The following is a 27,715-nucleotide window of genomic DNA, read 5'->3' as shown; positions in this document are numbered from 1 at the left end:
AGTAATTTTTATAACACATTAGTACGGACTAATTCGAAACTCTCAGAAGCGATTTCAGTAGAATAGTACAATAAATACGCACAAGTAGAGTGAATTTTAATAAGAGTCTTTTAAGAAAATGCACTGAGTTATTTTCGAATCTCTATATAACGTGAAAATCGCAGTTCTCTCTTATCGTTCTAATTTAATTCATGATTTTCTGTAACTGAAAGTACATATAGAATTCTCCAGCAGACCATGAAAATTGTTTTACTCGCACAAAACAATTTGCACCACGTAGTTATCTAGGTTTTACGCTTGACACCAAAGAACTTCCCTTTAACAAAGTGTTCCTTATCGAAACGAACCGTTCTATTAACTCGATCCTCTCCCGCATGCAACAAAAGCCCGGAGTTCGGCCTCTCTCGAGTTTTCGCCGCACCACCTCTGTTATCTCTGAAATCTCGATCGGTGAAATTCAAGCGGCGACGCTTCTAATGCACCATCGATCCTAATAATGGACCGAACGTCGTTCAAACGTGCCTTTCCCTTTGCCTTTCTCCGGCAGCTCTTGCTTCTCTTCCCTTTTCGCCGGTACAAGCGGTTAAACGGTGCAAATAGTGAGTAAATCCAACGGGAGGAAGGCCCAGCGTCTTTAACAAAGCCACCCACTCTTCTATACCGCGTGTACTTTTTCCACGGTATCGCCGACTGAATGGAACCTCGCTTCCGTCACTGTCGATCGACGTAATGGAATTTTCTAAGATAAACTTTAAGCCCGCTCGCACTGCCTTCGAAATACGAATTTAATCTCGAGACGTCGGCGCACGTAATCTATGTAAGTCACCGGGAATAGAAAATATTCTTCGCGCGAAATTACATTAGAATATTTATACTGGACGGATTCTGGGTCTGATCTACCTGTTCATATCCCAATGTATTGTCTTTGATTTAGCCTTGCAAAAGACAATTTCTCTGTTAACTTTATCCCTCGTGATATTTAGTACTGTTCGTCTGTGCAGTACACGCGTATACGTTGTGCACGTGTGTGTGTATAACTGGACAAATCTCCATTTAGATCCCGTGTCTTTAATTGTGTCCATAAAATTTGCATAAACGTTTGCGGTCCGGTTATATTCTGCATATTGCGATTATTAACTTACAGTTCGTTTCAATTATTAACTGGCCGCGATTAACTCACAATTTTCATCGTTCACATGACCGTTTCCAACAAACGAACCTTCGTACGCGTTTCTGTCGAGATCGTAAGAATCACTAATTACGACACGGGACGAAAATTTTCTGGCTAAATTTCCACGTCGATTATTTTCGTCGGGAAACTAGAAAGGTAAAAGAATTGCCGGGGAGTAACATAAATTCAAATTTTACGTTCGCGTGATTGTAAAATATTCATTGATCATTCGAGGCGGTGACATCTCTCGTTGTGCTCGATCATCGGAATGTCGGCCGGGTTTTCGTTTCCCAGTTGAATAGTTTGCACTTTTATGGGGAAACGATGGATGTTGCCCGAACCCGTTTCACCCTCCCGGAACTATCGCCAGAGGTGCTATTAAATCGCGATCAATTCTAGGCTCGATATCAACGTGATATATACGCGAAATTTTGATTTGTTTCGATCCCGGCGTCACCGCCGCGACGAGCTAACTGGTCGTGTTTGACGTCTGCGCGCGTCATCCAAGAAGGATCGTCGGTTCCACTCGTCAAATATGTGTACGCACAGTCTTGGCAACAGACAAGATAATAACATCGGAATATGAACAGCGCATTGATCAAAATTCGATTCTGTTCCCGAGTAAATCCAGCCGAGCGTCCGAATGAAATTCGACGAATATTTGACACGCGTTTTCTTCATACTGACCTATAAATCGTTTCGAGTATAGAAACGAGCATTAAAATTTTCATCTCTCTCGTCGTATGCACATCCGTAATCCGGAACGAGGTAGGACAGTGAAAACAGAGCGGAGAAATTTGTTTCGCTAGGCACGATATTTTATCATTACACTCAGAGAAATGAACAGCGTCCAGCGGGACGTTTCCATTCTTATCGAGCCTGTAAGTTACGACACCGGATAAAAGTTGGATGCCTCCCCGGTACGGTTGAAAAAAAAGTCTCAAAGGATTCTAGTATATCTCGATCTCCTCTGTCGTGGAAACTCCGACGTTCATAACGTCACGACCTCCTCCTCGAAATTCCAGTCAACGTCTCGTTGGCACTTGCAGCTCGAGCCCTTTGTTACCTATCCGAACCGGGTCGCTGGACGTTAATTCATGGGCCAATTTCAGCATGCAGTCTGTTATGGCCTAATTCCGGACAGTCGTTGTCTCACCTTTGTAACGATGATTCAAACTTGGATCGATCGTTCTCCTTCACTTTAACTCGTGTCCATCGTAAAATACGTAATTATTAAAATTCTTTATGTATTATCGATTGCATCGTCTCTACATGTCGTTCGGATCACCTAAAAGTCTTAACGGTAGTCGTTCGTGAGTCATTTCCCATCGCGTTGAATCTTTAAGAGAAGGTAATTCAATTGGAGACAGTATCTCGCATTTTACGAGCGTGCTCGAGAGTCCCGCTGACGACAGAAATATGAAACGCTAGTTAAAGAACGAAATCGTCGATCGTAATGACGTCGTTTCTATAAAGAAGATGTTCGAATCTTCTCAAGAAAAGAATTCCATTCGTCGACACGCGGGTATCTATTAAACGGCGAACCAGGCTTTAACGAGGCACAATTTAATAAACACCAATATAATTCTCGTCGTAAAGGGCCTCCGCGCATACCGCGAAAGTATCCTGACTTTACGTCGCCCATGTTCAACGGGTAGGTAGGGAGCGTAAACAAATTTCGCCGTTAAATATACAGCCGTGCTAAAACGTTCAGAGGCAGAGAGAGAGAGAGAGAGAGAGAGACAGAGGCGAAGAGAGCGTACTTGGCAACGACCCACCAACTAGCTGTGCTACGGTTTCGCAGCTGGTTCTAGTACTTTTAGCCGGCGTGTATGTAATCGTCATGTTTATGCTGGTCATAATTCTAATCCGTGTCTTAAAAGCTTTGCGAGTAGTCGGCACGGTGTCGCGTGATGAACGAAAGTCCTAAAATTTCAAATTAGTCCTTAAATCATACACGTTCGTTCCTCGTTTCGAAACGCGAGCTCATGCTTGACACTGGGTGCACGTGCACTTTGGATGTTCCGATAGAAAGCTGCAGACACGTTTTCATCTGAATTTCATTCGGAGTGAACGAAGTGGGATCGAGTGGTACTTTTGATCGATCGTACTTAGACGAGATCAGGTGAAATATCGGTGATGGGAACGGAGTCGTTGAGTAACAGAAAGGAACACCAGCGGGGAACGGAGATTTTTCCTTTGGACGGGACTTCCATCAGTTCCGCTCGCGATTCCGCGTTTCGTCTCATTTAAATAAGTTAACCGTCTTCCTTCTGCGGGGAGTCGATCGAGGAAGCGGATCGTGTCCAGCGTTTACGGTACGACCGTGTACGATTTTCCAACAGCGTGTCCCAACGGCGACTCGTAGTAAATCTGGGATTACCTGGGATAAAGTAAACAGAAAATTGTATCCTCTGTCTTTCGCGATGTGAAGTCTCGTAGGCATTTCGATGCCATTGGTCGTCCCTATTTAGGACCAGAAAAATTACGACCAGTGCTTCCCTTGGGAGAACCTTGGCTCACTTCTCAACAGAGTATTTCGTACTTATTTTGTGTGAAATCTATGCGGCTCGAATTATAGGAAATTTGTCAGTTTATATCCTTGCTCCGTCCGTTACGAAATGTTATAAAAATGATTATAAAATAACGCTCGGGAAGCTGACAGGGATAATACGGTCGGAATTTGGATGCGTCAAAATGAATGATGATCGTCTAACAGAATTTGTATCAGCACATCAACGATAGATTAACATGAAATTTGTATATGGAAAATCCATTGCCCACGGCTGCTGACTGACGCGTTAAACGAGAATCGAATTCTAATAAAGGGCCACGCGTGCACGCGTGGACTCTCAGTGTTGAACATGGAAATTGAAATAGATGGTAAGAGGGAAGGTGGTGGTCGGTATTTTAAAATTGTCGTTCACAGTTTGCCTTTTACGCGCGGCATTACAAATAACTCGGCTCGTTAAGCGTTTTATGTAAAACTCAAACATTTCTGTAACGTTACTTCTGGAATTTATCGCATGTTCCCGGGGAAATTCAATATTTTAAAAGGGGAATTACGTTTGTATTTTTCATCGTGGGACACATAATTTAAACGGAGAAATGATAAAAGGGTCGCCTGGAAAGGTTACCCATTTATATCGTTTAGAACGGAACGGTAACTTCGTATGAAACGTCCTTTTCGTACAAATTCTATTTATTTGAACAAATGAAGTTCGCAGTAATTACCGCTGAATAAAATTGACTTTGATCAAACCAGACGGTGGACAGTTTTTCGAAACGAGAGAACGAAAAATTCGGATCCACGGGGAGACACGGAGGATGATCGCCAGAGGGAACATAAACCGAAAAGTTTAGTCGCTGGCGTTGTAACAAACGACCGAACGCGAGAAATTATGAAACCTCGATGAGAACAAAACGAGTCAACGGCCGTGTCACTTTTTCCCATTTGTTCGCGAGAAATGGTAATATTTTCAATCGGCTTGTCGAAACGCAGAACGCATCGCGGAGAAAATTAATTTTATCTCGTAAACACGTCGCCTGCTTCTGATACGAATTTTCCCGATGTTTACTAAATGTTTACAATCCGCTTAACCGTTGCAAAGCGGACAGTTTAATCTGTTCTAAACTTTTGTTCCGCAAGTGATACGTTTTGCTTATTGAAAACGACAGACGCAGGCGACGATTTCATTATTTCGATCGAAATCAATTGTTTCACTGTTCGCTGAAAAGGTTTCAATTAACCGTCGCAGAAATGAATATTTTTTTCGGAAACGTGTGCGACAGGAGAACGTAAACAGAAAAATATTTGTATCAGGATTTGAGTAGCGATTTTTTATTTGCAGAAAATTTTTTACAATCTTGTATCAGCGAAACTTATTTAATTTTATTTAACCACGTTACACGACGTCCTCGTTGCACTTTTAACAATACGTATTTTTATCTGTTCGTGATCACTGATCGTTTTCAAAGATACGATCCGTTGAATTTTTTACGAGATAAGAGATACGCAGGAAACATTCCGCACGGGATACATCCTGTCCCGGGTAAAAGTCCTTTCGTCGCACTACCGGGAATTCCATTTTTGTTCTTGCCTTCTATACCGGATACTAGTTTTATACGTACAGATCTGCGGACCATTGGAAACGGAGTCATTCTCTATCCTCTATAAGAGTTTCTCAAGTTTGCCAACGCGACCGAATCCGCTTCCGACATCTCGCTTTTGGCTTCAGTGAATCTGACGTTCAACTATACGTACATGTGTGTTACATTTACACGTTACGTACGTTCACGTAAGAACAGTTTCTGGAAAAATGGGTGCAGACAGCTTAATTACTGTGCAACGTGCAGAGGGAAAGAAATGCACAGATATTGAATAATATTCGTTATTTGCAATCCTGTTTTCAGTCTCAATGTAAGAAACCCTTCGCTTCTAATAAATGTCGCTTGAAACGGGATTAATATCACGATTTGAATTTTTGCCATTCTGAGACAAATCTGTCATTTTTCATAGCGAAAGATCGATGCGCAATATGCGACTGGGGATTAATTCCGCTTAACAAAGTTTAATAAACATGCGTGTAAACATTCCCGTTCGATTTTTCCACTCGGTATTACAACGCGGGTCCGATTCCATTCAATCTCGAAGCGCGAACCGAGCAATCAAATTGCCGGATCGAATCGAAGAGCGTGTCGAAAAAAATATTCTTTGCTCGCGTTTTCCCCCGGCACTCTCGCCGTTTCAAATATGCATGAGACTTTTAATTCGCCAGATGCATCATTTTTAATAGTATTTAGAATTCCGAGTTGTGCCTCTTTTTATTTTTCACGTACGCCCACGCTTCGATTTTATTATCTATAAACGAGGCTTCCGGAAACTGAAACGTCCAGGTGTGTATCTTATTTCTCTGACGCGAGTTTCGATGCCTGACACGTTGCACACTTGCGAGAATATCGGAAGCGGAAAAAGTATACAGATAAATACGAACGTGCCAATGTTTCAAAACAAACGTAAACTCAATACGTTTCTTTCGTTTTCTATGCAGTAGCATTCAACGAAAGTCATTGTCCTGCGCCAAACGTTTGACAGTCTGTAGAAACTGCAATAAACGATAAAAGCATATCGAAAGAAATTAATAATAATTTCAAGCACGTGTCGACGATTCGTCAGTCGAGTTCTCCGTCGAGTTTGATCGTCAGACACTTGGGTACACGATGTAAAGGCAAACACTGATATTTGCCTGAAACGTGAAATACCAAACGTTGACATTAACATTTTGGCGAGACTGGATTAGAACCGTGTCAAGTGTCGAGGTTCTAACGAACTATCAAAGACCGTGTCACAAGTTCTCCTCGCATTGAATCGAAGTAACTACTGTGTACTTTGATCGTTTCGCGAACCGCGTTCGATCGGAAACCCACCGAAATCGACGCTTTTGATCCATTCAAAACGATTTAATAGCGTTTCACCGTGAACGCTTGTCAAACGTCGTTCGTGCCGCAATTAATATTAGTTATTGGGAAATAAGCTTCCGAAACAATGCCACCGATTGTTCGGTATCCTCCGATCGTGCGCAACAATGATCTCTATAAAACATCGGACAATGGTGGCGGGGTTGGCACTTTGTGAAAATGATCCCGATTCAAATTAGATGCATCTTTATTCAGGTCGCGTCGGTATAGATTAAAATTGTCTGTCAATCTGAAACATCAATAATTAACGAACTCATTTCATATATGCACCTTTTGTTTCGTACAAGCGGGGCCTAGTCTGCGTTGTTCACTGTTTCGACTCATGTTTCATTAATACACGTTTGCGGTCCACCCGGTAGCTCGTCAAAACCGAAGCGGTTCGTAGAAAAACAACATTTCTTTCTCGTGTGATGTTATGGCTTTCGAGGCGAGGAGTTTTTTTTTACTTACTCCGGCACGGTAGCAAAAAGTCCTGAGCAGTAGTAAAAAGTCCGGCAGCGGTAGTAAAAAGTGAACATGCTTTTTTCGGCGTCGCTGAAAAAAGTATGTGTCTCGTCGTCCTTCTCGCACGTCGACCGGACCTGCCTCAATCTCCGCCAGCCGGTCTAAACATATGTATGCGACCGATATAAGGGTGTGTAATTGGGTCACTGTGCCAAACGCCGTGCCTAAACTTTGCAAGCCTGTATCTCCGGAACGGATCGAGATATCGGAACGAATCAAAAGCGATTTTTCTCGTCTCGACTTCCCCCGTCGACTGACAGTCTTTTGAACGGATCAAAATTTTTATTCTATTCGCTCGAATATCGACTGTCCAACCAGGCATTTTTGCATTTTTGCTCTCTCATTTGTATGCGAAATGTCCTCGTGTCGTATATGTAAATGTATAATATTTTTCGTAAATGAAATTCATTAAACTGGATATTGGAGATTGTTATAAATCATCAGCGTCGAAAACTGTTGGAAGTTCGCCCGTCAATTTTTCGGTAAAGTCCAATTAATTATCGGGCTCTCTACCCACGACGGCCAAGTGTTCTTGCGAAACAAGAATTAATTATCCTGTAATCCGGAAAGAAAATAATTTCCCTGGCCGCGTCCGTGAGAGCGAAGACGGATAATAGATTTGGGGCGGTTTAAACTTTTTCGCCGTTCGTACGGAACACGATAACAAACAATGATTAAAGTTATAAAATATCTAAGGGTAGATTTAAGAAGAAACAGCGTTTGTTGGGACGAAGTTTGATCGCGGTGCGAATGTATTACGCATTAATTCGAATAAGTAGTTGCCTCGTTTTGGATTCATGTTTACTTGGTTACTAGGTTAAATGTTAACGAGACCTCGTTCCTGTTGGCGATGTACTTTAAGAAATTGATCGCGAATCACCAAAATCTTCGGCCTTGCGCTATATCTGCGCCAGTCAACGATCTGACGTCAAAGAGAATCGTTTAGGAGCCGAAGCAATTAGACATTGTAAAGTCGGTCTCGAAACCGATCAGCCGCTTTCAGCCAGACTAGTTAGCGTCCACATCGTTCAGGGTTCTGTCAGTCAGCCCGATGAGTAAATGGATCCAATGTTCTTAAGAGCTCCTTCGTTCGATCTTCAAATTGCGTTAAAGTCATTTCTCTTGGCGTGATTCACGCACGGATTTAGCTTCTGAAATTTCGTACGGCTATCGAACGTTTGTCGTTGGAAAATGCAAGAGGAGAAAAGAATCGCACGTCCTTAGTAGATTTCCAGAGTTTCTCGATTCATCATTATCGGGACGAGACCGCAGTTTTAATTTCGTAAATACCGACGGTTCTTCCGATTTTTTTTTTACGACGCCGAGAGTTTTCCGATCGCGTCGGCCGCGAGAGAAATTGCAATTAGTCCGATAATTACGGGACGTCGAAATAAAAAAAAGACGAAGACGGGACGTTGGCGGAGGACGAAGGGGGGGTTCGTCGTGGAAAGAAAAATCGTGGAGGACGACCGGGAAACGCAATTATCAGTCGATATCCGAGAGGCTGGAATCGCCTCTGGTTCGTGGCAAATATTGAAAGCGCGACGAAAACGCGGCACGTACACACACGACCGAATTACACTGGTGCATACGTGTAAAAAAGTCGATGGAGGATATCGAGAGAAACGATTGTTAGCGCAACCTGCAATTGCTTGGCACCCATGCTTCCGATTCGAATGCTCTCGTTCTTTTTTGTTTTCCCTATAAATTCCATCGCAGTAGTTCCCTCTCGTTGTTCGCGTTTCATTTTAATTCATACCGAGTTAGACATGACTGAACTGCAGCAACGAATAGTTGAAATTGTTACTTAAAAACAGACCGCGTACCTCCGTTCTGCTGTTCTAAAGAGAGGAAAGACAACGAAATCATCATAGCTTCCCTTCCCTTATTTTTTTAAATAATAAATAGTAATCGGAGCTGCACGTGTCTCAACATCTCGCAGTAGCTATGGCAGTTCGCTTTTGTCGAAAGTAGAGAACGCGTGGCTGGGCAAATATTTTTTCTGTCATGCCCGGGCACGCTGTTATCTGATTCTGTTGCAACAACGATCATGTCGCGAACGCAAACACCGACAAGAGTCGTTCTCTGTTGGAGCAGCCTCGACAGGAATTGGACTCTTTTTTTTCAAATTTCACAAAGGTTCCAGCACGATAAGCGTCCGGCTTCCGTGTGACACGGTTTCGATAAAACAACACCAGAATTTTTTGATTTTTTTCCACAATTGAGACACGCGCATAAAGTTGCAGGAGTGTGCTGATTTTATGAAAGAAATTTATTATGTACAGTTTCACATTGTGTACGTGTCGTACGTAGCCACTGGATTCGTCTTGCAACCATTCGTGCGATCAAACGTATAATAATAGTAGAGCATGATTCAATTGAAATGAAATTTCTCTTCAGATTCCTAATGTAAAATTCGTAAAAAATTTGTAAAACATTGATGACTCGGTGCAGTACTAATCTCTACTTTAAACCCGATTTGAATGAAATTATCTAAACGGTAGATGTGAGAAGAAATTCGAAGCCTGCCAGCGTTCCCGGATTATAATGTCGTTAGGCATCATTTAAATATCGTTAAGACTAATTACTCTTTTTCGCCGGTCGAAAGAACCTAATTCGATTTCGGTTATTCCCCGATGGCCGGGTCGGACGCGCGGCGCGCCCTTTCTTGCGATCAATCTTCATTAGCATGTGGAACTTCGGACAAGATGAGGCAGCATCTTTTCCCCGCTATTGTTTATTGATTTAACAGGCTATCAAGAGTCGTGGAAAGACCACGATTCACCTCATCAATCACGGAACAGTTTTTCAGAAACCTGTATTTCCCTCCGATACGTTGATTAAAGATCGCGAAAATGACGAAGTTCATTTGGAAATAGAATGGAACCGAAATATTTACACCCTTTCGATCTTCTAATTAATAGGAATTAACTGGTGTCTTGCTTTTTACGTTATCGAAGTATTATTAAACGTCGTCCCAGCAGGAATATTCATTTTCGCACGCGCATGTAGCCGCCGTAATTATTAAGGGTGACTGCATCGATAATGTACAATCATTATCTCGCAACTCCTGTCATAACTTCGCATCGCGTAACCCTGCTCGCATTTTACCGCGTACTACACGGCCACTCGTGTCGAGTGTGTCTCTAACGAACATTTATGTACCCCATTAACAACGTATCGCTATAACGAACGTAATAATCGTCATTATCCATCAAGACGTGTTCGATATTTTTAATAATCCCATCGAATGTTGGTTGTCGAGCGGTTCTGTTGACGATCGTTGAATAAATTAATGGTCACTGTAATAAATCAGTGATCTCTAATTTCCGAACGAGCGAGAAGAATGATATTTGATCGTTCGTATAGAATTTATCTGCATACTTATTTGGAAAAGCATCGCCGATAATCGTACCCGTGTTCCGTTCATTTCTCAAACGAATAGTCACCGACCGTGCCACGATAGGAACCATTAGGTGGACGGGTAGCCACGTCGATTAATCATCTATCAATCGAACCAAGCAATTCGCACGTATTTCGTAATGCGGCTAATTTACCGTACAGTCGATATCCCATAACGAACGATTAACCGGTAGATTCGCGATTTATTCCCTTGCGCGACGATTCCGTTACGTGACAATGATTACACGCGTTACCGTTCGAAATAAACCTCGTTTACCATCGGATCCCCTGATGGTCGTAAAGTACTCGCATGATTCGTGAGAAAAATAATTTCTACGATTCGTTACAATTTACTTGGATTAAACGAGACGACGTACTTCGCGAGGAGCGTGCGAACGGCAAGGAGTACAATAGCGTCCACTATCGCTGAAACAAGCCCGAAAAGGTATTGCCGCATTTTGCAAACTGCTTATTACACTGTAAACTGGGTCGTTACAATGAGTAGAGTCAACGGGGGTTTACGGTTTTATTTAAGACGAAGAAATTGTCGTTATCTGCGAACGCGATTGTGGCCAAGTTTCGTCTCGTTTCCCGGATGCTGTCTGAGCGAACCTCGTGGGTCACACCTCGGGTTTACACCCGAGCTGTAATCGGTCCACGGCGTGGCATTACACGGCAGGCGTTTCACGATCTCGCAGTAGCGCGTGAAAATGGAAGTTGGACGGTGACCGGACTCACCCTTTACCGCGTGTGTCTGCGCCCGCGCACGTTTCCACAGATCCCGGTCCGACCCCAGACGGACTCGAGCTACTTCCGGGCTTGTCCGCCAGCGATACTTCCGCCTCGAGTGTTCCGCTCGAGGGAGCTTAAAACCCGTTTTAAACACGTTTTCACAAGCGATGCTCGACGTCTCGTTCAAACGAACAAATAATAGACGTGCAACGCAATTAAAAGGCCGGTTCGGTCCCTCGTCGGATTTAACGATCGCATTTATTTTACGCTACGTAGACGTGAAACGTCGGATCGATAATCGAATCATTATGTACGGCCTGATCTTTTGCGACCGAGTAAATGCGTATTACCGTGGTAGCTCGGTTAATTGATTCCTGTTTAGCGGTTTCGCGAGATTCGACGAATTACCAGACAAATTGCGAAGCCGGAGGAAGTCGCGTCGCGCCGACTTCACGGGGACGGGAATCCTATTTGAGGGAGGCTAATTGAAAAAACGAATTACCCCCTGTCCCGCGGGGAATGTTCGCAGATTCGACTTCTCTCGCGTTTCCACGGATGCAATTTTTTCAACTTTGACCCCCACGTTCCTCTATCTCTCGTTCATTAAATCGAACGAGACACGGTCGTCGTATTATTTCGTAGAAAACACTTTGTCAGATACGATTAAGGAATAGACGGGATTAGAGCCATTTCGTTTCGGAGAACTTTGGGTCACGAATAGGAGTCGGAAGAGTCCGATGACAAAACCGATCAATGACGAGATCAACGACGAGACCGATCGATCAGCCGAAATGTATTTAAACTTACGGCAGTCAGTAGGCGGCGAGTTTATCGGTCTGAGAAAATGCGAATACCTTAATTGGAAGTGAAATTGCGAATGGGTCGCAGGCGAAATTGAGAGGATTGAGTTTCGAGTGTAATTTTATCAAGATATACTCGAGCTCGAGTGCAATCGGCTGCGGGAGAGAGGTTCCCGCTCGGTTTACCGTCTTCGGCTGCCGGCAGATAGCTGCGCAAGTGTATTATTATGTATAAGCAGACGCTGCTTCTCTAAAGCGTTGTTCGAGGAGCAAGGACCGAACGGTTTTGTTATTGCACACGAATACCAGAACGCAATTAATGCGCAACGGCGCGTGCACTCATCATCCTCGGAATTATGATCAATTCACGTGGTGCACGTAATGGGATCGCAGCTTGTAACGCACGGGCATATACGTACGTACGTACGTACGTACGTATGAACTCGCTGCTCGTACTCGCAGGTACAACCATGCAAATTGTAATATGTCCTACGTGCCGACCCAATATCCTCGTTTCGTAAAGAGATTTAACGCACTGCACTTGATTTATTTTAAATTCGAACGTGCGTCGTCGTCTCCAGCGTGACGGTTAAAAGCGACGATGTAAGGGCGAATTAGGGTACAAAATACGGAGCTATCGCGTCACGAATTATGTGAATGGAGGCGCAAAAAATTAAGAAAAGTTAATCTAACTCCTGGGCACACATTCCGTTTTCTTTATGAAGATAGTAACGATCGATAAGCACGAACTTTTCACTTCAACAGCTTTTCCCCTTCTCCGTGTTCAAACTTTTACGATATATTTTTCCAAACTCCGAGAACACCGTTGTCCTTTATAGATTGTATAACGCATTTTTGTCAACATCTGAACTTCTGGTTTTAGATCAGTTTACTTTTTTGTTTTACGACACGTAACGGGTGGTAGCAGTCTTCATTCATTCGTTTTCACAGAGCCAGTCGGCAAGAAACGTCGTGTATTATTTCTCATGTTTTTTTAACTGGAATAATTTCGAAGTTCGGCTCGATTTAACTTCATTACTGTATCACATTGCCAGCGAACGCGACTCGCACTATTTACATTTTCACGTACGAACGATACGTGAATCTCTGCGTAATAACGCGAAATTAATTTCGTCCTCGTCGATTAATTCCCTTTTTGTCGCTGCCCGAATGAAAAACTGGGATACGGCGAAAACGGAGTCTACGCGCTTCGTCGATGCGCAAGAAATCGGAAGTATTACTTTGCATTTCCATTTAAACAATGGATGGGGAAGGAAGGGTAGCGCAATTTCCTGTCGAACGAGTTTACAGCTCGGCAAGTGGCGGAAATTTGCATGAAAACGTATTACAGTTTGTTTCGCATCTATATTTTATGGTAAACGCACAGCTTCCACGGAAATTAAACCGTTTTACCTGCGGATAGCAGGTATCTTAAGAGCAGAGATTACGGATAATAAGTGGAATAAAATTAGGTCTATTCATCGAAATTAGGCAACTTTTCTTCTATTCAGTATCCTCGTATTTCTGAGTCTGGTTCAGCCACGTTTTATAATACAGTATTAAGTGTTTGTTTTATATTTCGTTCGTTTAATTCGATTATTCGGTGAGAAGCTGAGCTCTTTAAAATCGTGTACCAGGGGTGATTTACATAATCGAATGATTCTTGAATTAGCCTGGATAAAACATCCCCTCATTCTGTGTACTCACTTTCACGTTCTCCCTGCAGTTTGATTGGTACAGGAAACTGATTAAAAAGCTCGTTTATCGTAATGCGCGGGGTCTCAGGTGGCCTGAATATCTCCGTGAAATTTAACGACACCCACGAGATGACCATTTCACGGCATCTGGTTCCGGTTCCTTACGTGCACGTGCACTCCGCTCTCAATGGCCGAGCATTATTCGTGTCAAAGGACCCGGTTCGGGCGATTTACTAGAAAACTTAGGCGAGATTCTATTCAGTGATCCTCGTAGCAAAACGCAACCTTTGTAACTGACTCCCCTCTGCTTCCCTCTGACACGGGAACAGATTCTCTCGTGACGTTCCAAGCGAATTTAACGTGGAAAATGAACCAGTTCACCGTCGAACATCATTCATAAGTTTCGCCAAGAACTCTTTTTTCGGCTCTCCGCGCGATGACCGATGTATCAGAGTCATGGCAGAATCTGGTCGGATCTGATAAGCACGGGGCTCGAGGGGTGGATCAGGAAGGGAAGAAGAAAAGCCGGGAGAGGCTGATGTATCACATGACAATGAGATACCGGGCGGAACACGGCCACGGCCGACGTGCTCTCCTACGTTGAAACCGGTATCTCGTCCGTAGACGAAAGTAGAGACGAGTCGAAAGAGGAGGGTCGGGGAGGGACGGTGTCATGCCGAGATGATCCAGGTTGATGGAGGAGCCTCTGCGAATCGGGATAATAGTCTCCCACGCCTCGTGATCCCTGCCAGACGCCGTGCTCCTGTCTATTACGAACACGCTGCGGAAATCGTTGAGCCGTACTACTTGGCCGCCGCATGCCTGGCCTTTCCTCTATTACCACCGATCCACAAAACCAGCTGCGCTTTCCTTTTTATCATAGGCTCACTAGCCTCGTCCTCAAAACTTCTTATAATGATAACGTTGTTAAAATTTATTATAAAATACGATACAAATGGGAATATTTCTTTAGTTCGAGGCATGTATCGATTCGGATAGAATTAAAACGAAGGTGAAAGAAGGATTGGCAAAGCAGAGTACTTGTTAACATAATCTGTGATAATACCGTTGAACCGTCCATACGTTTCGATGTACTTGGATGCCTCAAGGAGATATTTGAGGCCTCTGGTCCAGAGAAGCTCAGGGCAAGCAATAATAGTTAAGAACTTTACTCGTAGATCTTATGCAATTTCATAGAATACATTTCTAGTTAGGAGTTTCAATGGTTGCACAGTGGTATTAAATGAAGCAGCCGAAAAGAGCGTTCTATAGAATCGCGTTAAATGATGTGGAGATAAATCCGGTGAAAAATATTTGAATAAACCGGTGAGTCGTCGGAACGCGTGAAATGTATCCAGGAAATTAAATATTGCAAAGTGGCGCGGAAAAAACGTCGGCCGGGGGTAAATAAATCGCGTCGGTCCGGAATTCGGCACGGTCGCGCATAATTAAACGGCCGGTAGTAAAAACAGAAAGTATGTAGCGGGGCATAACCCCCGGGGCGGGCTGGTCGCTTTTAATGAAGATTTAATTATAAATTACGGGGCACCCGTTCGCAATTGGATTTGTCTCCGTATCAAAGCGGAACTTTGACCAACGCTGAACGCCCCGACCGAGATCAGATTATTGGCTCGTGTGATTATATTTCAAGAAAATCGAGTTTCCAAGTTACAACCGGCAGTCACACTGTCGTCCACGTAAAGACGAATAAACGTTTTTCTCTTTGGAATCCATTCACGGGATTCTTTTATCAAGTGCTTCATTGAAAGTACAGAATCGATCGTCTTTGGAATTCTGAATCTGGCGAGGATAGGAACCGTTCTCGAAATTCTCAGCTCTCTCGTCATGTGCGCGTCAGTCCTTCGGTGCAGAAATTAAATCGAGACAGCGAGGCATTTTCTGACGATGATTAAAGAAGATCGACTTTACAAAGGACGGTGTGTAACGGGACGGTGGTGGATCGAAAACGTGTTCTAAGTGAAATGCGTTTAGACAGCGGCCGGTCACGTAACTGGTACCGCTTGTAGCTTCTTTCGCTCGGCCAGGACGGAGTACGGGACCTGGCTCGATAGGGTGACAGGGATGCTTAAGTTGTTTATTTATAGCGTGCAGCCGGCCGTATCGTAAAACGCGACTAGAAGTTCGTAGGTGAATTTAACGACTAGGAGTAAATAAATAGGAGAGAGCAACGGAGAGAGTGATGAAGTTTCCTGGGAAGTAAAGTTGTAATTGGATTTGTATGTAATCTTGTTGTGTTTTTCTTGTTTCGAGGTGAGATTACATCGGACTGTCTATGTAAACTGGCTTCTTGCATCTATATTAGAATCATATTATTAAAGACGAATTTCAGACGTGCAATCAAAATCTGTGTCCAATATTAACGAGCCGTTAAAATGTTCTACATACATTTGATTTTATCTCGTTCTTTCGTACAGAATCACTGAAAATCATTTTTAATTATCCAATGGTCGTTAATTTCGTTACACGGCCTGACAGAAATATATTTTAATTCGTTAAAATGCAAAGATAAATTCATTTAACGAGCGTAACGACTTCGTATCCAATACGTTCTGATGAAATAATTAAACCACGCGTTGTTGCATCTGATACTTGATACCGTCTGCACTTTGTGTATCATCGACCTTGCAGTACGCGTTAAACCCTGCTGTGTTAACTTTAATTAAGGTCGAGGTAATCGAGATCTGTGCGAAAATTCACGACAGTCGTTAAACGGTCGCTCGAATCGCGTTTCGAAGAATTCCGCGGGCACGAAAGGAAGCGAGCGGACGATTGGCACGGCTGGTCCGACGTGCGTGTGCACGATTCGTGGTCACGATCACCGGCCGGCCACGTTAATTACCGTTTTACTACCTTTAAGTCGGAGCTTTCGCTAGAATCGTTGCCCGGAATCGCGTAAACTTCGTACGAGCCACGTGACGATCTCGTTCGTGGAATTGTTCGTTCCGTTCGATCGTGTCCCTCTTCTGGATTCACGGAACCGAGCGTTCGAATCAACATTTCGTTTCGATGATCGAGAGACTGGTGTACCAGATTCGTTGAGAATCACGAAATATAGATTCGTTTTATTAGATATTTGTTTACAGGATAGCAGTGGTGATGCTCGATCAAGGTTCGGTTGTTCATTTCGGTAGATCATAAAGACGATTCTTTACGACCCAGGGTAGTCGGATAACGTTTTAAAGCATTTTATCATGACGGGGGTGAAGATGCAGGTCGCGTGTGGCCGGCGGGACTGGCTCGTAAACACTGTCGAGAACATAACTCCTCGTCGGGCTATTTATCTGTCGTGTACCTACCGTACCTCTCGCGATAATGTCCTGTTCAGTCAAAAAACGTCACCCGCACTCGCTACACCTTTCGCGAGTATCGTATAAACAGTTTCGGCAGTGAGCAATCGAATCGTTGGAATTGGATAATTTGGCAGGCAGTCGAAATTCAATTTGTCCCAGAAACTGTGTCGAATCCCGATGGGAAACGTCGTCGATCATGTCGAAGCTTCTGATTGCCACGAGCACCGACGTTCGAGGACGATAGAAACGTTCGTCGACTTTTAATCCGGTCGCACGCGAATCGCAAATTAATCCGATCGAAATCTCCGCGCTTCCGTGCCACGTAACCAATTAATCAAGAAGTGAACACCGAAAAACGGTATTGTCGTCGGACCTAAGCGTCGATAGAGATTTTATAAACGATCTCGCGAGTTCTCTAATCGTAAACTCGCGGAATCGATTTTAAATAGGTTGCCGAATAGCAAACCCATAGATGGATGGAGTCGGCGCTGATCGAACGTTCTTTCGTCGGTACCAGCGGAGAGTGGACCTTCGGAGAATCTGAAACCGAAGTTTTGGCCGTTTTCCACCGACCATAAATCCTGATGGACGTTTCGGGTTCTATCTAATATTATGAATGGCAATAATGCATCCGGCGGTGAGGGATATAAAAGCGATGATTTATCGTATCGTATGAAACAGGCAAACGTTTGACAGGAAACTCATTTCCGTACCCCCGGCAAAATTTCGTTCCTTTTCGCTCGTTTCACGGACACGCGGGGCAGCGAGGAACGGAGGCAAGGGGTGGAGGCCGAGGGATAGTTAGAACTGCTTAGCTTAGCGTGTCGCCGTAACACGAATTCCTCTCGTTTCAATGGTGGCACGTAATGCAGCTTTCGCGTGCGTTCCCATCGATCGGCCCGAATATCACCGAACCGTGATCTGCCAGCTGTGGGAAATAAAGGAACGGAATACCAGAGGCCACCTCTATTCGCACCTTTTACAGCGGTTCTAATAAACAACCCTCCGGTCTGACCACGTACCTTCGCGTTCCTTGTATCGTCAATTTTTTTATCAAACGCGAATCAGTAGGAATTTGCGTTGTAAAATGCCTCGCCACGCCGACGATGGTTCAGACGTAATAGAACTTTCGTCGACCGACAATTCGTTTCTTATTACGCCGAATGGTACAAATTCGTGGGTATCAAGCGTACAATCAAGAATTATCATTTCGTTTCATCAGATTTATTTATGTATGTACATAGGCAGAATAATAATCGGGAGGAGACTGCAATAATTATGTACACGTAGCTATCTTATCTCGTAATATTTGTGTTCAAAACGTATAACTCGACGGTCACGAATTCTGTACCTGAGCATAGATTCGAGTCATGCATTCTGAGCAAACATTCGCGTAAGCGTAAGCAATCTCCACAAATTTCGAAGGGATCCCGTGTTACCCAGCAAATTAAAGTCGTATACAACGTTGTTCCAACTTGCCGCGTGAATCCCAAATTTCCCTGCGCGCTGCACCACCCTCGTTATGAAAATACTGCGGTTATTAATACTTATTAGCCCTCGAGACATTTTCAACGGTATCAAAAATCATCTGAATCCGCTGCGACGAGCGCAGGATATGATTAAGTAATATTGAATCAAACGCCTAGTTTTCACATTTTATTCTCGAGCTTCGCTGGGTCCAATGCAAACGAATTAAATCTGGTATTGCACGTGCATTTTCCATTACAGAACAAAGTAATGGCTGGAACATTTGTACAAACAGTCTCCCCGTAGAAAATGAATTTTTAACAGGAGAATAGCGTTAGAAATTACTCGACGCCACGGATATACGCATAGACCGTCTTGCAGCGAGCCAGTTTGACGGCTACGGTTTCCCCGTGCTTCGTCACCCGCTAATTTAGTCCGCGCGATCACGGTTAATTTCGTATCTTCAAACTTCAAAAGGATTCGGCCGATTAAATCCGACACGCGGTAGTTGGCGTCGTAAAAGGAATTTTACAGAGACGTGTACTCGGTACATACACGCGGTGCGCACACACGTTATCTTTCTCTCAGCATCCGCTAACTCGTCTAACGTATCTCTCGTTCGGCTATATGTATAATATAGAAGTTTGTTCGAAGTTTAATCATACGCGTTAGACTTAGACTGGAGGCAACTAACAACCGGAGCTCATCCGGCGTGTTCCCGTGCGCCCGTTAGCTCTTCTGATGACTTAAACCTCGTTTCACATTTACTTGTATTTGCTCATCCGGAATTAGTTTCCCTATTTATGCAATCGGCGGTACAGATAATTGATTCGATTTCTTTGCCATGATTGACAGAATTTTCTACATCGTTCTAAAGAATGACAAGTCTGTCTATCTGTATGCTATTGTCAAAAAGCTCGACATTTGTCAATGGTTTAATCTGGATATTGGAAGGCATTCCAATTTCGTATGGGCAGCAGGGTTTAGATTAGTGTATTCGGTCTGCGAATCGTGCGTTCCGCTGATAACGAGGGACGCGATATCTGATAGCGGATAAACCGTTCTCGCCCAGGTGAATAATAAGGTGCGTCGGCGGTTGATGCGGGAAAATTTGATTTGATATATTGCCGGCCAATCTCTCTCTCCGTGCGCGCATGTTAATACCAGGTTTACACGCGAAGCACTTGGAAATTTCGGGTTAAGTAGAATAGAAGCCCGCCTCGTATCTGTGCCAGTCCTCGATTCGTGATTTGCCAGATTTATTTGTTCTCTTCGTTCATCTGAATTTATCTCGTCGAGCGAACGATAGCAGCGGGACGATGACGAGAATGTAAATTCGACGAAGCCGATGCGACGAGGCATCGTCGAGAGTTCCGACGAGTTACTTTTCGCGTGTCAAAAATTTCAACATCCTCCTCGAACTCTTCGCGATAATATCATTAGTACAAGCTCGAAAGTTTCCCTTTAATGCTTACAAATGAGCAAACTTTGGAACAAACTTGCACCTGGTTCCCTCGGGATAATTGCTACGTCAAATTTATAACACCGTTTTTTCGCATCATTAACAATTTCCTGTTCGGATCAAAACCGACGCGCCGAGTATTCTTCACGATTAGCGGCGATCGACCGAGAAAAATGTTTGCCCGACGATTAATCGAGAAGATTGTTCAGTTTATTTACTTGCTTCCATAAGGAGGGATTTATCGAGCTTACGAGAGTTCGTCGACGGCCGAATTAAATCAGTGGCCAAAAGGGACCAAACGACTGTCGGCAGTTCCTGTTTCACTTTAGCCTGGTTTTCCGAAGCGTATTCTGGATTTAGTGAAAATGGAGCCAGCGGTCGTACAGCCGTACTCGCTGCCTTTAAATTAGAGATAAATTCAAAGTTGGTAGCAGACCGCAATCGAAGCTGGCTATCAGGATGTTCTAGAATTAATGAGTCCAATGTAGCGTAACACCCAGCGATTCGGGGCACCGTCGGTCGACTTATGCAGGATCCGCACTTTCCGTACCAACTTCTGCGAGCCAACAAAATCAATACTGTAGTAATAAAATAATAGTGTATAATAAAGATTACGGCTCTGATTTTGCCTGGTTCCGACCAACTATGGATACGCTGCAAATACGGATGCACTCTGTTGAGAATAATACGGGTTCGACTTTAAGAGTCCGATTAGGCGATCGTGACCGAACTTTGTGTTCCGACGTAATGGATAATGGATTAAAAGAGCTTCGGTTCCGGCGATTACCCGCCGTTCCGGCTTAACGAGTCGGTTGAATAAAATCATGTAATTTAGTTGAAACAACGGAATTTAGACTGGATGCACAGCAGTTCCGTATGCGTGGCGTTCTTACAGCAAACATTTTTCTTCCCCGTCGACGACGCGTTCGTCGAATGCTTTTCTGATTAAACGTAGCAGCGCATGCCAAGTTTCCGCGATGAAGACAGCACGTAGGTATCGAGTAACGCCAGGAATCCGAATAATTCGAACAGGGGTAGGCAAGGGGCGCGCTCGATATAGCCGCATGATTCATTACTCACCACGTTCATCTTCAACTTATATTTTAATTCGTGCAACGAGTTTTCCGGGGTCGCCCCGGCAACGACGAGCAATTAATTAGTCCTAATTATCTAAACGATCTGGGTCGTCAATTTCCGATTTCCCGTGTTCGCTTCACGCAGTGAAACGATCGATGCAGGCAACGTTTTCGTTGGGCAAAATCCAGTTTGGAGATCGACTCGTTCTGAGAGATAATAAACGGGTTAAGAGTTCGTCAGAAATCTCGTAGTTGGCGTTTTCGCACTTCTCGTTCAGTCGGCTCGACGTAGATCGTTCTCTCACCGAACGATCTTGATCGTCGATCCAGATTCGCTGACCATCGGTGAATCCGTGATTGCAGGGCCACGAGAGGTGGATCGTGCGAGCGGTAACGGCGAACGGCTGAGACGGTCAGCGGCGGTGGTTCGCGTATACCGGCTCGAGTGAGGATTCCCATGAACGGCCGGAACCTGCCCGGAATCCCATGGTCGAGAAGAGGAGCGAACGAGCATGACGTAGCCGTCGATGCGGGGGGCGCTTCGGATGCTCCGTACTGGCGACGACTAGGCTCGTATGGAGGGGACGAACGCAAACGCAACGGAAGGCAGCCTGCTTCTGAACCAGACCGACTCTCTCCAAGGGTTCCCCGGCAAGAATTCACCCTACACGACCGCGCAGGTAAGACTTTGTCTACCTAAGTCCGTCTTTCGACTGCGAATCCTCCAGCGAATCTCACAGGGTACAGTCCAGGGAGTCGAGACGTAACGAGCTCGTAAAACGCGTCACAGTTTATGGTTCGAGTAATCGCGACGGGATTTTTGGGCTGGCTCAAGTCCTCGTGATTCGTTCAGGCCTGTACGAACCACATTTGTAGTACTGATACAAATTTAAGGAGTACCTCTGATACTCTTAAGGGACTCATAACTCACGAGGATATCTCTTACGGTCTCTAGACAGCTGAGATATTTTCTCCGTATCAGAAGTAGTGCATTTCACCTCGCCGCGTTTGTTCCTTCAACTACATGCCTGCAAGACGCGTGGTATAGGCTTGGTCCTGACCGTTCCAATCGTATTGAAACCAAACATTGCTGTAGCTAAAAAGAAGTCGATTAACCGATGCAGTTAATTAAAGTTTCCCTCGTCGAATTTAATTTGCACACCGAAGGTATGCAAAGAACGTTTGAAAACTTCCCCTCTTCTATAGTATATGATAAACTTGGGTATATCTTGTAACCAAAACCAGTCGGCGATCCTCAGGGGGATTAGACCGAAACCCATTTAACTTGCTCTAACTTTTGACAGCGCGGATACCGTAGATATCGAGGAAAGATCATCGATCCGGGATTAATATAAAGACCGTGAATAATTATGGCTGGTATGTTTGCAATAAAGCGATTTCGTAACGCGCAGCGTTCGTGCGCGTCGTCGTTCGGTCGCGAACTTCCTGCGGTTCGCGAACTTTCACAGCTACACAGTTAACGATAAGTATATAATTAGTTTAGGTCGAACGTTTAACGTCGAGGCGAAGAGAGGAACTGCCAGCTACCTCCTCTACCCTCTTTTTAGTAATTCTGGAGGAACTCGCGAATAACTCGGTGTAAATAATTCTCGTCTCGTCGGGTCCCGAAGAAATTTAATAACAGTCGTAATTATCGTCTTGAAGAAAATATAGATGATCCTATTAAGTCACAAATATTTACTTAGGGGAAAGCGTGGGATTCTAGCGAATACAATTTTTATTAATGTTTCGGGATCGTCTGGCTTGTCATTTCTCGACGTTTCTTCTCTCTGAAATTCCTCTGGAAGATACTGCCAGAATCGTGACTTAAATCGAGTCTCTCGAAACGAACGGCTATGGATTCTTCTAGTTGAAAATTCCATCGCGAGGAATTCGAGCCGTTTCATAAAACTTCCATAATACGCGTCACTGTCCCCATAAACTTCCTAACTACCTCTCAAAATAAGGAATAGTTGATCGGAGAACTGTTCGTAAGCATCGCGCGATGCGATCGATAACATTTTTCTTTCGAATGTTCTATTAAAATCCTAATTATAAAAAGTTTCCTATTTTCGAGGTAATTCTTGCTCGGCGATTTTCTTGCCAGTTTGATCTCTTATAAATACTATTCTAAAGGAAAAGTTGAAATTCTAATCAGAAGTTGGATGATTTAAACTTGCTCCCTGGCACGAGCCAACGGTTGACATTTCACGAGTCTGAGTGGTATGGGAAAGTTTCAACAAGAAGTATAATGTTGCCGAGTTTTGCTCGCAAAATACACTGAAATACATGTGATATTCTCGATGAAAGAATTCTCCAAGCATACGCGATCCATTTTGTTGAAAAGTTAAATCCGATCGATCGTTCTTACATCTTCCACTGGTCATTGATTACGTCCGAGAACGTTCTCTTTATTTCCTAAATATTGTTCCAACCGGTAAAACCAGATAAGTATCCACTGTTCTTATATTTCTATAGAAACGTTATATCGGCTGACGTGAATGCTGGTTCTCAGAAACAATGCAAGCTTCTTAACCATAACTCGAAAGTCTTTCCGTTGGTAAAAGTATAAATCAAAGCAGCGGGAATAAAACAGATATTGCTACAAAGTCCGGAACCCAGTCTATTAATCACGGTACACCGATGTACGCTTGACCACTGACTCGCTGCAAAACGTGCAATCACTTTTACTTTTCCGTCGCGTTTTCCCGTAATGCCGAATAGCAATTTGTACATCTGCGAATCGTTTTTCCGATAACGAATTCGAGAACCGAACGTTTATCGCATAATTAATAGAAACGTAATTGAGGTGAGCAATTCTGCCGACGACCGTTCTCCCGGGATTAAACATAATAATCGGATTGCGCGATTTCCATCGAGTCAATCGAATAAAAAGCCTAATTCCAACCTGACGGTATTCATGGAAAACACCTGCGATTATTGTATGTCAATGGATCGGTTTAAACGCTGGGACGTGGAATGGAAAATATTTAGGTGGGGCCGATGGTCGTCTCTGTATCCGATTTTTCGGAAAAGCCCTCGAAAAGATAAATTACTGGCACAAGTGTCCTCCTCGGTTCAATTATGATTAAATGTATAAACAGTTCCATGAACGCCGGTAGCGAAACGTTTTAGTTCGATCCAAACAAATCAGGATTGCACGCACTGCATTTGTTATTTCATCTCCCATTTATATGTATTCCTCTATTTTGTCGACGCGTGCAAATGCGTAAATCTCGTTTAACATTATTTAGTAAAATGTCGCAAGACCTCGGGACGCTTCTAATATGAAGATGTTCCTACGCAAAGTAGACGCGCTCGTGCATCGCGGACAATTATAGTAAATTTATAGTAAATATGTGCATACGTAAGTATTATTTATGTACATATATATGTATGTACGTACGTAGTGAACCAAGAGAGCAGACGCTATAACAATGCACGTTGGTAGCTGGCTATGATTTACGTCGGTTCTTGTTTCTGGATTCCGGACTTTACCTCTCGTAAGTTGCGCACAACTTTTAAGAAGCTCCTCTCTCCCTCTTTCTCCTTGTGTGCGCGATACTTGAATCTTGCAGCAGTAATGTATGTATGCGCACAATTTATGATCCCCCGGAGCACGCGGAACAATAAATTGCACAAATATCGAAATAACTATAAAAGTCGTAACCTTCGTATCTTCGGTTCTCCGCGAGTAAAAGTGCCTTAAAAACTGCGTCGGTCGCGGGAGCTTCGAACAGAAAATAAACATTTATTACGGCGTTTGAAGTTACCGAAAGTTTAAGGGAGCAGCTGCGAAATCAGTTAAGCCTCGATAAAGTGTATAATCATTGGCAGAAAGTAAATTTGATTCGCGGGGCTGTTTGAGACGATTAAGAAAAGTCATTAAGGAGTATAAATAAAGTACGGAAGTCGTTTAAGAAGATCGTTCTACTTGGTTCCCTCGTATAATTCAATTAGTAGAATTGGATTAAGACTAGAGTTCTTCTGCGTACTCGTCGAGATCGATGCGTCGCACGAAATATGAATTTATAAAAAGTCGACTCAGATCGATGATCCATACAGTTGGAATCGGCATGAGGGGAAAATCGAATTTGTCTCGTGCTCGTGTCGCCGTACATCTGTATCTCCTGAGTACGCGGGGTTTGTTTTCATCCATCATAGACGAGCTTCCGTGGCTGTTCCACCAGCAGCTCGCTAGATAGCTGAACTTCGGCCAGTATTATTTCCCGTTGCGAGTGATAGCTCTATCAATTTGCTCTCCGAGAGACGTCTAATTCCAGGCTTCTCCCAAGAATTAACTTACATATCTCCTAGCAGCAGTCATCCCGAGCATGTAAATGCATTTACGGTCTCCGTCCTGAGCGTCCGCAGACACTCGGTTCGCTGGCGGCGGACCGAAAATTATGCGAACGTCCACTCGTCGAAAATTCTTTCGAGTAACAGGCGTTGTTTCGCCGGCCACTCGAGTGGGCAAACAGAGAGCGAATAAACAAACAAATCCGTGAGACGCGAAACGATGATTCTCGTTCGAAGCGAATCGGTGACGCGATTTAATCGGCTTTGAAAAGGGAAACCCTGCCCGCTTTCCGAGCGCCATTCGTTTCCCGATTTCGGCCGCTGTTCACGCCGATTTACATCGTCGTTCTCGGTGTTACGCGTAACGTGAAATAATACCGCGGCCGCGGCCAATATCGCTGAAAATCCAATGACGCATGTTACGCGGAGCGTAACAACGTCGTAATTTTTCCGATGGAGACGGGTGGACGCGCGGGTACAGGCGCGTCCTGATAAATAATGAACGCGTGCTCGGCGCTCGCAAGATTATCTTAAATTGAACTCTGCACGGTGGTCAATTTAATTACACGGCCCGTTTTAATCTCGCTCCGTCTCGTTGTTTAATCTTCCTCCTGTCGTACACGTCGTTTAATATACTCGTACTTCAGAGACGATATAACGAATAATTCGAAAAACGAACGATTAGAATATATTTCGACGTCTACCAGGTTGGCGTACGAAAATTATACATGTAGAATTAAACGAAGCCATTTTTCTTGGACGGGTTTAGAGCCAGAGAATTTAGCACTCAAGCGTTGCTAGTAAATTCAAATGAAATTAACAAAGGGTCGAATACGGCTCGAGGTAATGGCGTAGTCCATAAATAGCGTCTCCGCGCAATCGGAAAACTGTTATATATCGTAGGTAATCGAGTTATATCTGGCGTAGACTACTAAAGAAACGCGAGAACGTGTTCCGTGAGATTTGATAGATAAACATCCAATTTATATCCAAATCGGGAACAGAACGAAACCCCTATCGATCGTAACTCGACGTGAACGCAATGACAAGTGTCCTTACCGATAACCGTTTAAGGACGTATTGGCTATATAGTCAATACCAAAAGTTCATGTACCTTAGAAAACCGCATTTCCTATAATTAAAAATAGTGCAAATCACTATAATTTTAGATTTTTAATAGTATTAGGAATCTATAATAACAAGTTCAATATGCCAGCATTGTTTAAGTATACATATGTATAGCCTATATATCCTTAAGTCCTGTTATTCATACTGATGAGAACTTGGTATATGCAAGCATGAATATTTAAAAAAGAAATAATTGTAATTGTTCGCGTACTTTACGCCTTCCTACATCAAATGCATGGGGGCACATAACTTGATTGTTACGGCATTGGAAACACGGGAGTATATGCGCAGGCTTGAATCACCTCACGTGATTCTCCGCGCGACGAATCGGCGATACCGATTCTTCGATAGGTGCGTTCGATCGACGAATCGGCGATACCGATTCTTCGATCGGTCCGTTCGGTCAACGAATCGGCGATACCGATTCTTCGATCGGTCCGTTCGATCAGTCCGAGTTGGATACTGGTACTGATCAGTCGCCGTATTTTTGCTCTCCTTAAGAGAAGTTGCGAGTGCTTGGTGCGTCGTGTTTTTGTGAATTTGGACCTATTCGCATATCTAATAAATGTAATAGCATAAATGTTTTATCGAATTACAGGCAATACTCATTGCGCTGGTGCTCGGCAGCATAATCGTCGGTACGGTGATCGGGAACACACTGGTCTGCGTCGCCGTGTTCCTCGTTAGGAAGCTGCGAAGGCCGTGCAACTATCTCGTGGTCAGCCTCGCGGTCAGCGATCTCTTCGTCGCTCTCCTGGTGATGCCGATGGCGATGCTCTACGAGATCTCCGGTAATTGGTCCTTCGGCCCATTTATGTGCGACGTTTGGGTCAGCTTCGACGTGCTCAGCTGCACGGCCAGCATCCTCAATCTCTGCATGATCTCCGTCGACCGGTGAGTGCCCCGATGCCACTCGATACCCTTGGTCAGTGGTCAGAAATTGAGTTTCATAAACAGTCGCGATCCTCGGGAAACTTGATGTACGCGTTCAAATCTGTAATTAGTTAACATTGATCGATAGCGTTAACAGAGTTCGGCACCGATTCGATTCCGGAACCACGTAGACAAATTATCCTGTGATTAACAGTGTCCAACGTTAGTAGACGTTAGGAGAATTCATGTCGTAGACATAAGTGAGTATACTGAGAGTATCTGTTGGTGTACGTCTGTGTACCAAAAGATAGAGAA

General features: G+C 43.9%; 1 protein-coding gene across 5 annotated transcripts in view; it reads left to right on the top strand.

The window, feature by feature from the left end:
• 5-HT7 (5-hydroxytryptamine receptor 7) overlaps positions 1-27,715 on the top strand; it is a 91,579-nt gene that overhangs the window by 18,150 nt on the left and 45,714 nt on the right. For all 5 annotated transcript variants that reach the window (XR_003389962.1, XM_026818898.1, XM_018035503.2 and 2 more), the window contains exons 3-4: positions 21,464-21,780; positions 27,126-27,421. Coding sequence is in view for 4 of the 5 variants with exons in the window: in XM_026818898.1 (XP_026674699.1) it covers positions 21,676-21,780; positions 27,126-27,421 (401 nt within the window). In the remaining variant the exon portion in view is untranslated. The remainder of the gene's footprint in view (positions 1-21,463; positions 21,781-27,125; positions 27,422-27,715) is intronic.

Source organism: Ceratina calcarata, unplaced genomic scaffold (genome assembly GCF_001652005.2).
Source record: "Ceratina calcarata isolate Rehan_Ccalc_2016 unplaced genomic scaffold, ASM165200v1 scaffold90, whole genome shotgun sequence".
Taxonomy (NCBI): domain Eukaryota; kingdom Metazoa; phylum Arthropoda; class Insecta; order Hymenoptera; family Apidae; genus Ceratina; species Ceratina calcarata.
This window is presented reverse-complemented; position numbering and strand designations above follow the sequence as displayed.